This window comes from Piliocolobus tephrosceles, chromosome 3 (genome assembly GCF_002776525.5).
Source record: "Piliocolobus tephrosceles isolate RC106 chromosome 3, ASM277652v3, whole genome shotgun sequence".
NCBI classification, from domain to species: Eukaryota; Metazoa; Chordata; class Mammalia; order Primates; family Cercopithecidae; genus Piliocolobus; species Piliocolobus tephrosceles.
In genome coordinates, this window is record NC_045436.1 from 97,945,083 (window position 1) to 97,957,512 (window position 12,430).

The 12,430-nt window shown below is 34.2% G+C and overlaps 1 protein-coding gene across 1 annotated transcript in view; it reads left to right on the top strand.

The window, feature by feature from the left end:
* Positions 1-12,430, top strand: part of NDST3 (N-deacetylase and N-sulfotransferase 3) — a 222,077-nt gene that overhangs the window by 14,624 nt on the left and 195,023 nt on the right. Inside the window, exon 2 of the mRNA XM_023220033.1 lies at positions 5,456-6,591. Coding sequence (XP_023075801.1) covers positions 5,611-6,591 — 981 coding nt within the window. The 5' untranslated portion in view covers positions 5,456-5,610. The remainder of the gene's footprint in view (positions 1-5,455; positions 6,592-12,430) is intronic.

Sequence of the window (12,430 nt, forward strand, 5' to 3'; positions counted from 1 at the left end):
AATCCACCTAGACAATCAAGTCTTCATAACAACCAGCTAACAACATGATGACAGGACCAAAATCTCACAGATCAATACTAATCCTGAATGTAAATGAGCTAAATGCCGCACTTAAAAGACACAGAGTGGCAAGGTAGATAAAAGGACAAGACCCAACCATCTGCTGTCTTCATGAGACTAATTTCACATGTAATGGTACCCACAGCTGCAAAGTAAAAGGATGGAGAAAGATATACCATACAAATGGAAAATACACAAAGATCAGGAGTGGCTATTCTTATATTAGATAAAACAAACTTCAAACCAGCAACAATTTAAAAAGACAAAGAAGGGCAATGCATAACGATAAAGAGTATAATCCAACAAGACTTAACTATCCAAATATATATACACCAAACATTGGAGCTCCTAGATTCATAAAATGAGTTCTTCACTCACAGCAAAACTTAAGACAACTACACAATAATAATGAGAGACATCAACACCACACTCACAATGTCAGACAGATATTCAAGGCAGAAAACTAATAAACTCTGGACTTAAACTTGTCACCTGACCAACTAGATCTAATAGATATCTACAGAACTCCACCCAACAACCACAAAATATACATCTTTTTCATCTGCACATAAAACATATTCTAAGATTGACCACATGTTTGTTCATGAAGCAAGTCTCAATAAATTTTAAAAAACTGGAATCATACCAAGAACATTCACCAACCTCAGTGCAATTAAAAAAATCAATATCAAGAAGATCTCTCAAAACTACACAATTATATGGAAATTAAACAACTTGCTCCTGAATAACTCCTTGGTGAACATCAAAATTAAGGCCAAAATCAAAAAATTCTTTGAAATTAATGAAGCTAGGGACACAACTTACCAATATCTCTGGGATGCAGCTAAGTTAGTGTGAAGAAGAAAGATTATAGCATTAAATGCCTTCATCAAGAAGTTAGAAAGATCTCAAATTAACAATCTACCTTTGTACCTAAAGGAACTAAAATAAAGGAACAAACATACCCCCACAGCTGGCAGAAAAAAATAAATAGCATTAAAGAAGAATTAAATGAAACTGAGATGCCAAAATCCATATAAAAGACCAATGAAACCAAGAGTTGGTTCTTAGAAAAAAATAAACAAGACTGATAGTCCATCAGCTAGAATAACAAAGAAAACCAAAGAGAATATCCAAAAAAGAACAATCGAAAATGACAAAGATAACGTTACAACTAATCCCACAGAAATTGAAACATCCTTAAAGATACTATGAATATCTCTACTCACATGAATTAGAAAATCTACAGGAGATGGATAAATTCCTGGAAACACAATCTCCCAAAACTGAATCATGAAGAGATTGAAACTCTGAAAAGACCAATACCAAGCTCTGAAATTCAATCAGTAAAAAACAAACAAACAAACAAACAAAAAAAAAAAAAAAAAGTACCCACCAAAAAAAGCACTGGACCAGACGGATTCACAGCCGAATTGTACCAGACATACTAAAATGAACTGGTACAAATCCTACTGAAATTATTACCAAAAAATTGAGGAGAAGGGGCTTCTTCCTCACTCATCTGTGAAGCAAGCATCAGCCTGATACCAAAAGCTGGCAGAGACACAATGAAGGAAAAAACTCAGGCCAATAACTCTGATGAACATAGATTCAGAAATTCTCAACAGAATACTAGCAAACCAAATCCAGCAGCACATCAAAAATTTAATGCCACAATCAGGTCAGCTTTATTTCTAGGATGCAAGGCTGTTTCAACATATGCAAATCAATAAATGTCATTTACCACATAAACAGAATTAAAAGCAAAACCATATGATAATCTCAAGAGATGCAGAAAAGCTTTCAATAAAATCCAACATACCTTCATGACAAAAAGCCTTAACAGTCTAGGCATTAAAAGAACATATCTCAAAATAATAAGAGACATCTATAACAAACTCACAGTCAATGTCATACTGAACAGGCAAAGTTGGAACCACTACTCTTGAGAACTGGAATGAGATAAGGATGCCCACCCTCACCACTCCTATAGAACTGAAAGTCCTAGCCAGAGCAATCAGACAAGAGAAAGAAATAAAGCATCCAAATAGAAAAAGAAGTCAAACTATCTCTCTTTGCTGATTATATGATTTTATACCTAGAAAATGCTAAAGATTCTGCCAAAAGGTCCCTAGAACTGATTAATGACTTCAGAAAAGTTTCAGGATACAAAACCAATATACAAAAATCAGTAGTGTCCCTATACATACATCAATAATATCAAAGCTGAGAGTCCAGTGAAGAATACAATCCCATGTACAATAACAACAGAGAAAAAGAAATACCTAACAATACATCTAGTCAAGGAGGTAAAAGATCTCTGCAAGGAGAACTAAAAAATACTGATTAAATAAATCAAAGACAATACAAATTAATAAAAATACTTTTCATGCTCATGGATTAGAAGAATCAGTGTCATTAATATGGCCATGCTTCTTAAAGCAATTTACAGATTCAACACTACTCCTATCATATTACAAATGTTATTTTTAAATAAATAGGAAAAAAAACTGTTCTAAAATTCACATGGAACCAAAACAGAGCCCAAACAGTCAAAGCAATTCTAAGCAAAAAGAACAAAGCCAGAAGCATCACACTACCTGACTTCAAACTATACTACAAAGCTACAGTAACCCAAACAGCGTGGTACTGGTACAAAAGCAGACACATAGACCAATGGAACACAATAGAAAACTCAGAAATAAAGCCACATACCTACAATCATCTGATCTTTGGCAAGGCCAACAAAAGCAAGCAATAGGTAAAGCACTCCCTATTCAGTAAATGGTGCTGGGATAAATGACTAGCCACATGCAGAAGAATGAAACTGGATCCTTACCTCGTACCATATACAAAAATTAACTCAAGGTAATTTGCCTAGTCTGTAATCCTAAGCAAATTAAGTAAGCAAATTAATTCAAATGCAGGACGTCAAACTATAAAAATTTTAGAAGTAAATCTAAGAAATACTGTTCATTATATCAGCCTTTGCAAAGAAGTTTTGGCTAAGTCCCCAAAAGCAATTGCAAGGAAAACAAAAGTTGACTAGTGGGACCTAATTAAACTAAAGAGCTTCTGAACAGCAGAAGAAACTATCAGCAGAGTAAACAGACAACCTACAGAATGGGAGAAAATATTCACAAAGTATGCATCCAACAAAGGTGTAATATCCAGAGTCTACAAGAAACTTAAACAGATCAATAAGAAAGAAACAAACAACCCCTTTAAAAACAGGCAAAGGACATGAGCAGATGTTTCTTCAAAGAAGCAATCAAGCAAGAGAAAGAAGTAAGGCATCTAAATAGAAAAAGAAGTCAAATTATCTCTCTTCACTGATGATATGATTCTATACCTAGAAAATGCTAAATATCCTGCCAAAATAGTCTATTTATTAAAAGAAGACATACAAGTCGCCAACAAACATGAAAAAATGCTCGTCACTAATCATCAGAGAAATGCAAATCAACACCACAGTGAGATATCATCTATAGCAGTCAGAATGGCAGTTAGTAAGAAGTTAAAAGATAACAGATGCTGGTGAGGCTGCATAGAAAAGGGAATGCTTATACACTGTTGGTGGGAATGTAAACAAATTCAGTCACTATGGAAAGAAGTTTGGAGATTTCTGAAAGAACTTAAAACAGAGCTATCACTTGACCATGGATTCCGTTACTGGGTATATGCCCAAAGGAAAATATATCATTCTACTAAAAAGATGCATACACTTGTAGGTTCATCACAGCACTATTCACAATAGTGAATAAGTGAATAAGATAAAGAATCAAACTCGATGCCAATCAAGAGTGAATTTGATAAAGAAAATGTGGTACAAATATACTATAGAATACTATGTGGCCATAAAAAAATGAAGTCATGTCTTTTGTAGTAACATGGATACAACTGGAGGACATAATCCTAAACAAATTAACACAGGAACAGACAACTAAATACCATATGTTCTCACTTATAAGTGGCAGCTAAACACTGAGCACACATGGACATATACACAACAGACACTGTGGACTATTAGAGGGAGGAAGAAGGAAGGAGGACATACATGGTGGAAAAACTACCTATTGGGTACTGTGCTTACTGCCTGGGTGACAAGATCCATACCCTAAATGTCAGCATCCCGCAGTATCCCCAGGTAGTAAACCTGCATGTGTACCCTCTAAAATAATGGTTGAAATTTTTTAAAAGGAAAGGAATTCCTCAGGTGCCCAGGTAAATCCAAGCATGGCTGTACATTATTTTGGATTTGACTAGCCAGGAAATATGTGTTTGTTTCCCATTAGTTCAACTACCTGAGAAAAAATATTGTTCAGTTGACAGAGATATATACACAGTTTGCTTAAGCTTCATGCACTCAAAATACTCTTAGCAGTAAATCTGTATCAGTGTGCTGTGATACCAGAGGAAGTGTAATCCTAATAAATGTAGAACACCCAAATAGAAAAAGAAGCGCCCATGTTTCTTTCGTATTATTTTTCAAAGTTACTAAACTTTCAAAGGTTACTAAGACTTGAAAGGGATTTCAAATTATTGCATAACAAAGTATTTCATGAAGTCTCAGTTGTTTTCATTACATTTTTTAAAACATTTCTGGAGTAGTTTTTCACATAATTACAAAACTCCTTCTCAAAAAGTGGAAATAGAATGGTATAGAAAGTGAATCAATAGGTAAATATGCTCTTCTCCAAGAGTATATGATTCCCAATGGTCTCACACCAGATTTGCAGAAACCCTGAGAAGTATTTTATTCCTAATATTTATCTTACCACATGACAGTTTTGATTTTTGGAAAATGCAACTATGAAAATATGCAGTTCTAAAATAATCAATTGCATTGTGAGACCATATATGCATTTTGAAAGGGCTATTCTAATGAGAGCAATTATCGTAAGTTTGTTTCTCTAATGAATGTAAAATGTGTATACAATGATAAAATTGTGCCAATGGCGAAAGGAGAAAACATGTTTTAATTGTGGCATAAACATTCAGTACCTGTAATTAAAAACAAACAGCTTGAGTGTGTATTACATAATGTATAGCCAGATGGCAAGAAATGGCAGTGTATGGCTTAGGTGACCGCTCTGTGGTCTTTGTTCTATACTATCTATAGAGTTTGATGCAAAGCACAGTGAATATCATGAAATTTCCTGTTAGCCCAAAGTCTTTTTTGTACTAGGGATAGAGGGCTCAATGTACCCCTTTTCCTCTTTCTATCAGCCCCATGTCCTCACGCAGATCTGGGAGAAGAAAAGGGAGGACTTCGAATTTGCTATACACCAGTTCATCTGCCAAATACTCTGCCACTTATGCTAGTCAACAAGATAAAAACTTGCCTATTTTAATGCTGCAAACTGACTGTTTTATATTCTTTTCTATTTTTCAGGCTGTATTTTCTGTGAGTCCTGATCAAGTGACACAAATGAGCTGCAATGGTGACATAAACTCTTGACTGAGATTGGGAAAGTAGCTGGAACACCATCTTTTCTTTTAACTTTTTATGGTGCTTCTATTGGCATAGTTGGGGAAAGTACCTACAACATGAGTTTTATCATGAAGCTTCACAGGCACTTTCAAAGAACAGTCATTCTGCTTGCCACTTTTTGTATGGTGAGCATTATCATTTCTGCTTACTATCTGTACAGTGGCTACAAACAGGAAAATGAACTCTCTGAGACGGCTTCAGAAGTTGACTGTGGCGACCTCCAGCACCTACCATATCGGCTCATGGAAGTGAAAGCAATGAAGCTTTTTGATGCCTCAAGGACAGATCCCACAGTCCTAGTATTTGTAGAGAGCCAGTACTCATCTCTTGGTCAAGACATCATTATGATTCTAGAATCAAGTAGATTCCAGTATCACATTGAAATTGCCCCTGGAAAGGGAGATCTCCCAGCGCTTATAGACAAAATGAAAGGCAAATACATTCTCATTATTTATGAGAATATTTTAAAGTATATAAATATGGATGCCTGGAATCGAAGCCTTCTAGATAAATACTGTGTAGAATACGGTGTGGGTGTCATTGGATTCCACAAAACTAGTGAGAAGAGTGTACAGAGCTTTCAGTTAAAAGGTTTCCCTTTTTCCATATATGGAAATCTTGCAGTAAAAGATTGTTGTATTAATCCTCATTCTCCATTGCTTCGTGTGACCAAATCTTCCAAGCTTGATAAAGGTTCTTTACCTGGAACTGACTGGACAGTTTTTCAGATCAATCATTCAGCCTACCAACCGGTAATATTTGCCAAAGTAAAGACCCCAGAAAACCTTTCTCCTTCCATCTCTAAAGGTGCTTTTTATGCCACTATCATACATGACCTGGGGCTTCACGATGGAATTCAAAGGGTTCTTTTTGGCAACAACTTGAACTTTTGGCTGCATAAGCTCATCTTCATAGATGCCATCTCCTTCTTATCAGGGAAGAGACTGACATTGTCCTTGGACAGGTACATTCTTGTGGATATTGATGATATATTTGTGGGAAAAGAGGGAACAAGAATGAACACCAATGATGTAAAGGTAAGGCTCTATATTTTCTCAAGTTTCAAAGTTCAGTTCATCTCACAGCAGGGATACAACTATCCCAGTTTGTACTACAACTGGGTTACCCAGGACATGGGATTTATTGGGAAAGTCTGGGCAATCTAGGATTATCACCCACCCTAAATCAACTAATAAGATTATATACTTCTATCTAAATCAAGAAAAATAAAGATTTTACTAAAAGTTTGAGTGTGGTAGGACCCTGAAATGGTTTTCTACATGTATTTACAACTAGAGTAGAAATCATTTTGTTTAATTACCATCCAGAAACTATCTACCTCAAAAAAACTATTACTAATCTCAGACTTAGCTCATTTAAATGTGAATTTGTCTTAATGATAATAAATATTTCCACAAATTTCAAGAATTACAGATCTCATAGTAGCAAGTTCAGATACTTTTGGAAGTCAAATATGCAATGCATTTTCTCTTATATTTTTCTGAAACTGAAAATCAGTACTACTAAATATGAAGATCAATGACTGTACAAGCATATTTATTCACATATACACATGAGGATTTAACTCGATTTCAGTGAACACTTCTGACACATATATGAAGCCAATCATGCTGCATTTAAATTGTATTACATTTCTTCTTGTGTAAAACTGCTGCCCTTAAACAGAAAACAATTATTTGAAATAGTTTGTCATTATTATAAGTTGATTGTCTTACATAAACAGCTGACTGTTCACTATTAAAACATTTTAAAAATTAAAGTTACCTACATTTATCTTAGTTTCCCATTCGAAATATCATAGGATTCTATCTCTGCTATACTACATATTGATTTCTCATAAAAGTGAGACTTTTGATACATAGCTTTTATTCTACAGCTTTGACCTTTTGGTAGAATATCTAGAACCAAATCAGATAGCAAAAAATACATCTTGAAAACTTTGTTCTTTTCTCTAGTCACTAAGCATCTGGCAAATAATAGTAATGTTCCTCACACTGGTTAAGTGAGCTAAGAATACCAGAAGGACCATTAAATGTTACTGTAAGAGAGTGTGAAGCCGAAAAGAAAAAAACACTTCCATATTCTTGGCATTATTTTAGTCTCTTCCTTTTAGCTAAATGGAAATTAATTAATAAAGAAGCTGTATTTAAGTTTCCATTAAGTCTTTGTATTTACTTTTGAAAATATAGCTAAATTTAAACCAAGCTGGTAGTTTAAGCATTTATTACATGTTTGAAGATTACAAACAATACATAATTCTTCCATTTTTTTTCCATTTCAAATTATTTTGGTGAGAAATGTTTTCAATATGAATATATTTCTGATGTGAAATTGTTTGAAACTGTCAAATATATTATTACGGAAACTTAAAATGTGGTAAATAAATCCCTGAGTTTTTTATGTAGCCCCCCATTTCCCCTAATATTATACAAAATACAAAATGTCTTTGTGCTCCAGAAGTTAAGCCAGTTTTCAGGGGTATGAAAAATTAGAGGCTTATTGAACACATTAAAGAAAAATTTGGCATGTGTACTTTATGAACTGCTCATATTTAGATAGAAATATATTTTCTAAACTACCTAAGGCTTTTTAAAAAAATATGTTTTGAATAATCTCGGTTTTTTAATTACTTCTAAATTGCATCTGTGATTGTGTCTCAAAACACTAATTTATTGCAGTCAGTTGCCCTGAGAGTAAAAACAGTCATTCATGTATTCATTCTGAAACTAGTTATTAAGTGTGCACTACATGTGAAGCACTTTTTGGAACTTACAGATAAAATCTTGAACTGTAGTCCATTCCTTTAGAAGAGGGGCAGGGAAGAGTAGAGTCATAAGAAAGCTCATTGTGCTGAGCATCTATCTGTTCAATATTTAATATGGCTATATCCCATTCCAGGCACAGAGGCAGGCTTTAGGGATACAAAGATAAAGTGTCTCGTGGGGGTGGTAAATAGGTAAATAGCTTGCAACATGGTAAGCACAATAACAAACATATCTACACAATTTTATATAAATTATGTTGTGGGAAACACTACAGTGTGTGCTGTGTACCTGTAAGTATTAAGAATGTAGGACGAAGTTCGAAGGTAAGACTAGATAGATGTGATGATTTGGAAAGCTGTAGTAGTAATTCAGACAAAGATAGCAATTTCTTGAAACCAGGAAATTGGAGTAAGAATGGAGAAGGAAGGACCAATAAGATCTATTTAGGAAGTAAAATTGAACAACTTAGTAACTGGCTAAATGGAGATGAAAGAGAATATAATCATGACATTAGACATTAGAATTCGTCATGAAAGAGAATATAAGGATGACATTAGGATTTCAGCATAGGTGGATAATTGTTGATGATGTCAACAACAGTAAGTAACAGGATCATAGCAAAGATCATTAAAGGTCATATTAAAATTTTCAGTTTTATTAAAGTGCATGTGGGATGCAGAGGCATTTCACAGGTAGTTACTTTACAGAAAATGTCTGGGTAGGACATATAGACTTCAAATTCATCATCCTATAGGGAATCATTCACCGCATGAAGGTGTGTGAGATCAGCCAGAGAAATAATTTATAGAGTGATGAGAGAAGATGATCAAATGTAGAATATTGAGGAAAATCATCTTTTAGAAAACAAGTAGAGGGAAATATCGCTTGAATAAGAGTTTAAAAGAACAGTCGGAGACTAGGAAGCTGAGATACTATAGCTTCAGAAGGAGTGTGATCAGCAGTATAAAACCCAACAGCAGAGTCCACTGGGGTAAGGACTGGAGAGTCTCCTTTGGGAAAAGACAAAGATCACAGGGGACTCTTGCGTAATCTATGTGAGTGGAATGATAGAGACCAAAGCCCATTTGCAGTGAGTTCAGGAGTTAACTAAGGGGTCAAGAAGAGGTCAAGATGTGAAGAAAGAGAATGTAGAGCACTCAGTGGAGAAATTTTGGTATGAAGGAAAAAAGAGAAATTATACAGTAGCTAGAGGGTGGACTGGGTCTAGGAAGACCAACTGTCCTGGTTTGTCTAGGACTGAAAGTATTTGGTGCTAAAACTTAGAGGCCAGGAGTTAGATAGGGGTGACCTGACTAAATCAGAAAATGAAGAAATAATCAAAAATCATGAGGTCTAAAAAAAAAATCATAAATTTTGTGATTAAGGGTATATAATTAATACAAATGTTTAAATCAATTACTTAATTGTTACCACTTATGAGAAAATATTATATTTTCCCTATTTTAAGTATTCGGAAAATTTAAAAGAATGTGAGAAAATCAAAAGTTACATAAACTGTTATGTATCAACTGGAAGGAGAATGCTAGACATAAATTTTAACTATTAAACTAATCACTGAATGGATGTTATTTTTCTTCCTTATGTGGAACAGAAAATGTGCTTCCTTATTTAATGGGAAGATTTGAATAGCAATGCAATACCAGCTTTACTCACCTAGAAACTGAATAATATGAGTATATTTTAAAGAGCCTCAAAGCCACAAAAGAAACTATGACATGGCACAAAGTGTTTCATTCTTCGTGCCACAAAAAGACAAAAAAAAAAGAAAAAAGAAAAAAAAACAGACTTAAGTTGAGGTCTTCGTTTGTCTAGGAATATGCAAGCTACAAGCCATAGCCTGTAAAGAAACAAAGAAGAAAATTGTTTAGATAATTCAAATATTCCTTTAAAAAGGCAGGACAAATTTCAGTGAAATTGAAGTCAGGAAAATGTATGTGTGTGTGTGTGTGTGTGTGTGTGTGTGTGTGTGTGTGTGGACATATGCATGCAAATGTGTTCCATTGGACTATTGGATGAGTTTTAGTGATGTTCAAAATTTCAAGTTCCTTGTGATCTATGACCTACCCTCAAACTTCCCGACTAAGGGTTTTTGGAAAGAGAAAGTGATGTTTCTACAATTAAAGCATCTTAGTTTTATATGAAAGCACTTCATGACCCAGTGAACACTAACAACCCATATGATCTTTTAGATTCATTAACTCACTCTTGTCGTAAGATCCATTATACCTTTAGACCTACCATTTCATATAACATTTATGTCTCAAGACATTTGAGAAGTTGAATGAAAAGACTCTGGAAAAGGTGGTCTTTCAGAGTTTTACTGAACTCCTTGCAGTTGAATACTCGCAATGCATAAAAGAGGTTACATATCACTCCCTCCTGCATCTCTCCCTTCCTCTCTCTCTTCTATTTCTGTAATAGGTACACATTTCTTTCAAACTTTGAGAAAATTTCTAAAATTCATCGGAAAATGAAGAACTCGCCCGGTCACATCTGAGCTTACTGAAGAGGTAACTGTGGCTCCTCCTGGAGTACCTTGTACTTCTTTCTGGAGGTACTCAACAGCCACTTTCCTTTTTTAACCACCACAGACCTTTCCCACTCTTTTCCTACATTTCAATATACCATAATTTGTGTATTTGTATACTAGCCCTTAAAAAAATCTACATTTTTAAGTGGCCACAGAAGAGAGGGAAGTATTTAAATTTTTAATACAATGTCATGAGTGACTATATTATTATTTTCCTCTCTAACAGAAGATCCAAGAGTACTTAGGGAAAAGAAAGTGCTGAAAATAGAAGTGGGAAGCCAGAAAACTGAAAAATAAGACATATCAAGCTCAAAAGACAAACTCAGCTGACTTTTTAGTCTTGCTTGGGGCTGACTATAGGAGGCTCTAACTGGAGTGTAAAGGTGCACTCTGTGCTGCTTGACTTCATTATGAATATTCACCACACCAGCTAAGGGGAAGCCAGAGGCTTCATAATATTGCTAAAAAAAAACAACATACCAGATACTGGGAGGAGGGGGAAAAACACAACTGCAATCAATTATTCTGTCATAAGTACACATAGAAAGGTAGCAAAAATTTCTCCAGACAGTTCACTATTCAAGTGCTCTGTATGAATGTCAAGACCTGTACACTGTACATAGTATTAATGTTTTGCCATTTTTCTCCTAAACTCATATTTCTTGAGTTCCTTTCCATTATATGTTTCTTATCTCTTATTTACTGATATTCATTTAATTTTATTATGCTATAGAATCATGTATCTGCTTGATACCAATACTTCAAATTTGCTAGATTTACTTTATAACTGGATATAGTATGCCTCATGTACTTGACAGGAACATATATTCTCTAATCAAGGTATATCAATACAACCTTGTTAACTACGTTTTTCAAATCTGTCTTCTTACTGTATTCTTCTTTGGGGTGTGAGGGAGAGGAGTGGTATCCCTGATGCCATCAAAAGAGTTATGTTTAATTTTCCAACTCTGATGGTTGATTGAAAGTATTTCCTTGTTCTGAAAATTATTGCCTTCTATATTTTGAAGCTATGTTAAGTGCATATATTTTGAGATTGTATTTTAATATAATGTTTTATCATTCTATGTTATCTTTTTAACTGTATTAATGTTGTTTTGCCTTTGTTTGTTTTGCTTAATGCTAATACAGCTATACCAGCTTTCTTTTGATTAGTATTTGAGAAATATATCTTACCCCTTTTTTATATATTTTTAATCTCTCTGCTGTCTTTGCACTGTAAATTAGCTTTGAAAATAGCTTCAAGGTGAACTTTGCTTTTTGTCTACTCTGTCAATATTTGTCTTTTAATTAACAAGATCAATCTACATATAGTTAATTGGATTATCAATGTATATGGATTTATTTTAGCTACTTTATTTTGTGTTTTATATTTGCTCCACTGGTTATATTTCATCTCGTCTTTTTCTCTCTTCATTTTTACCTTCATTTGAATTGTCAGTTTCTTTCTTTTTTCTATACATTCCTGGTTTAAATGAATGTATTTTATCTCTCTCTCTCTTTTTTTTTTTTTTTGAGTAG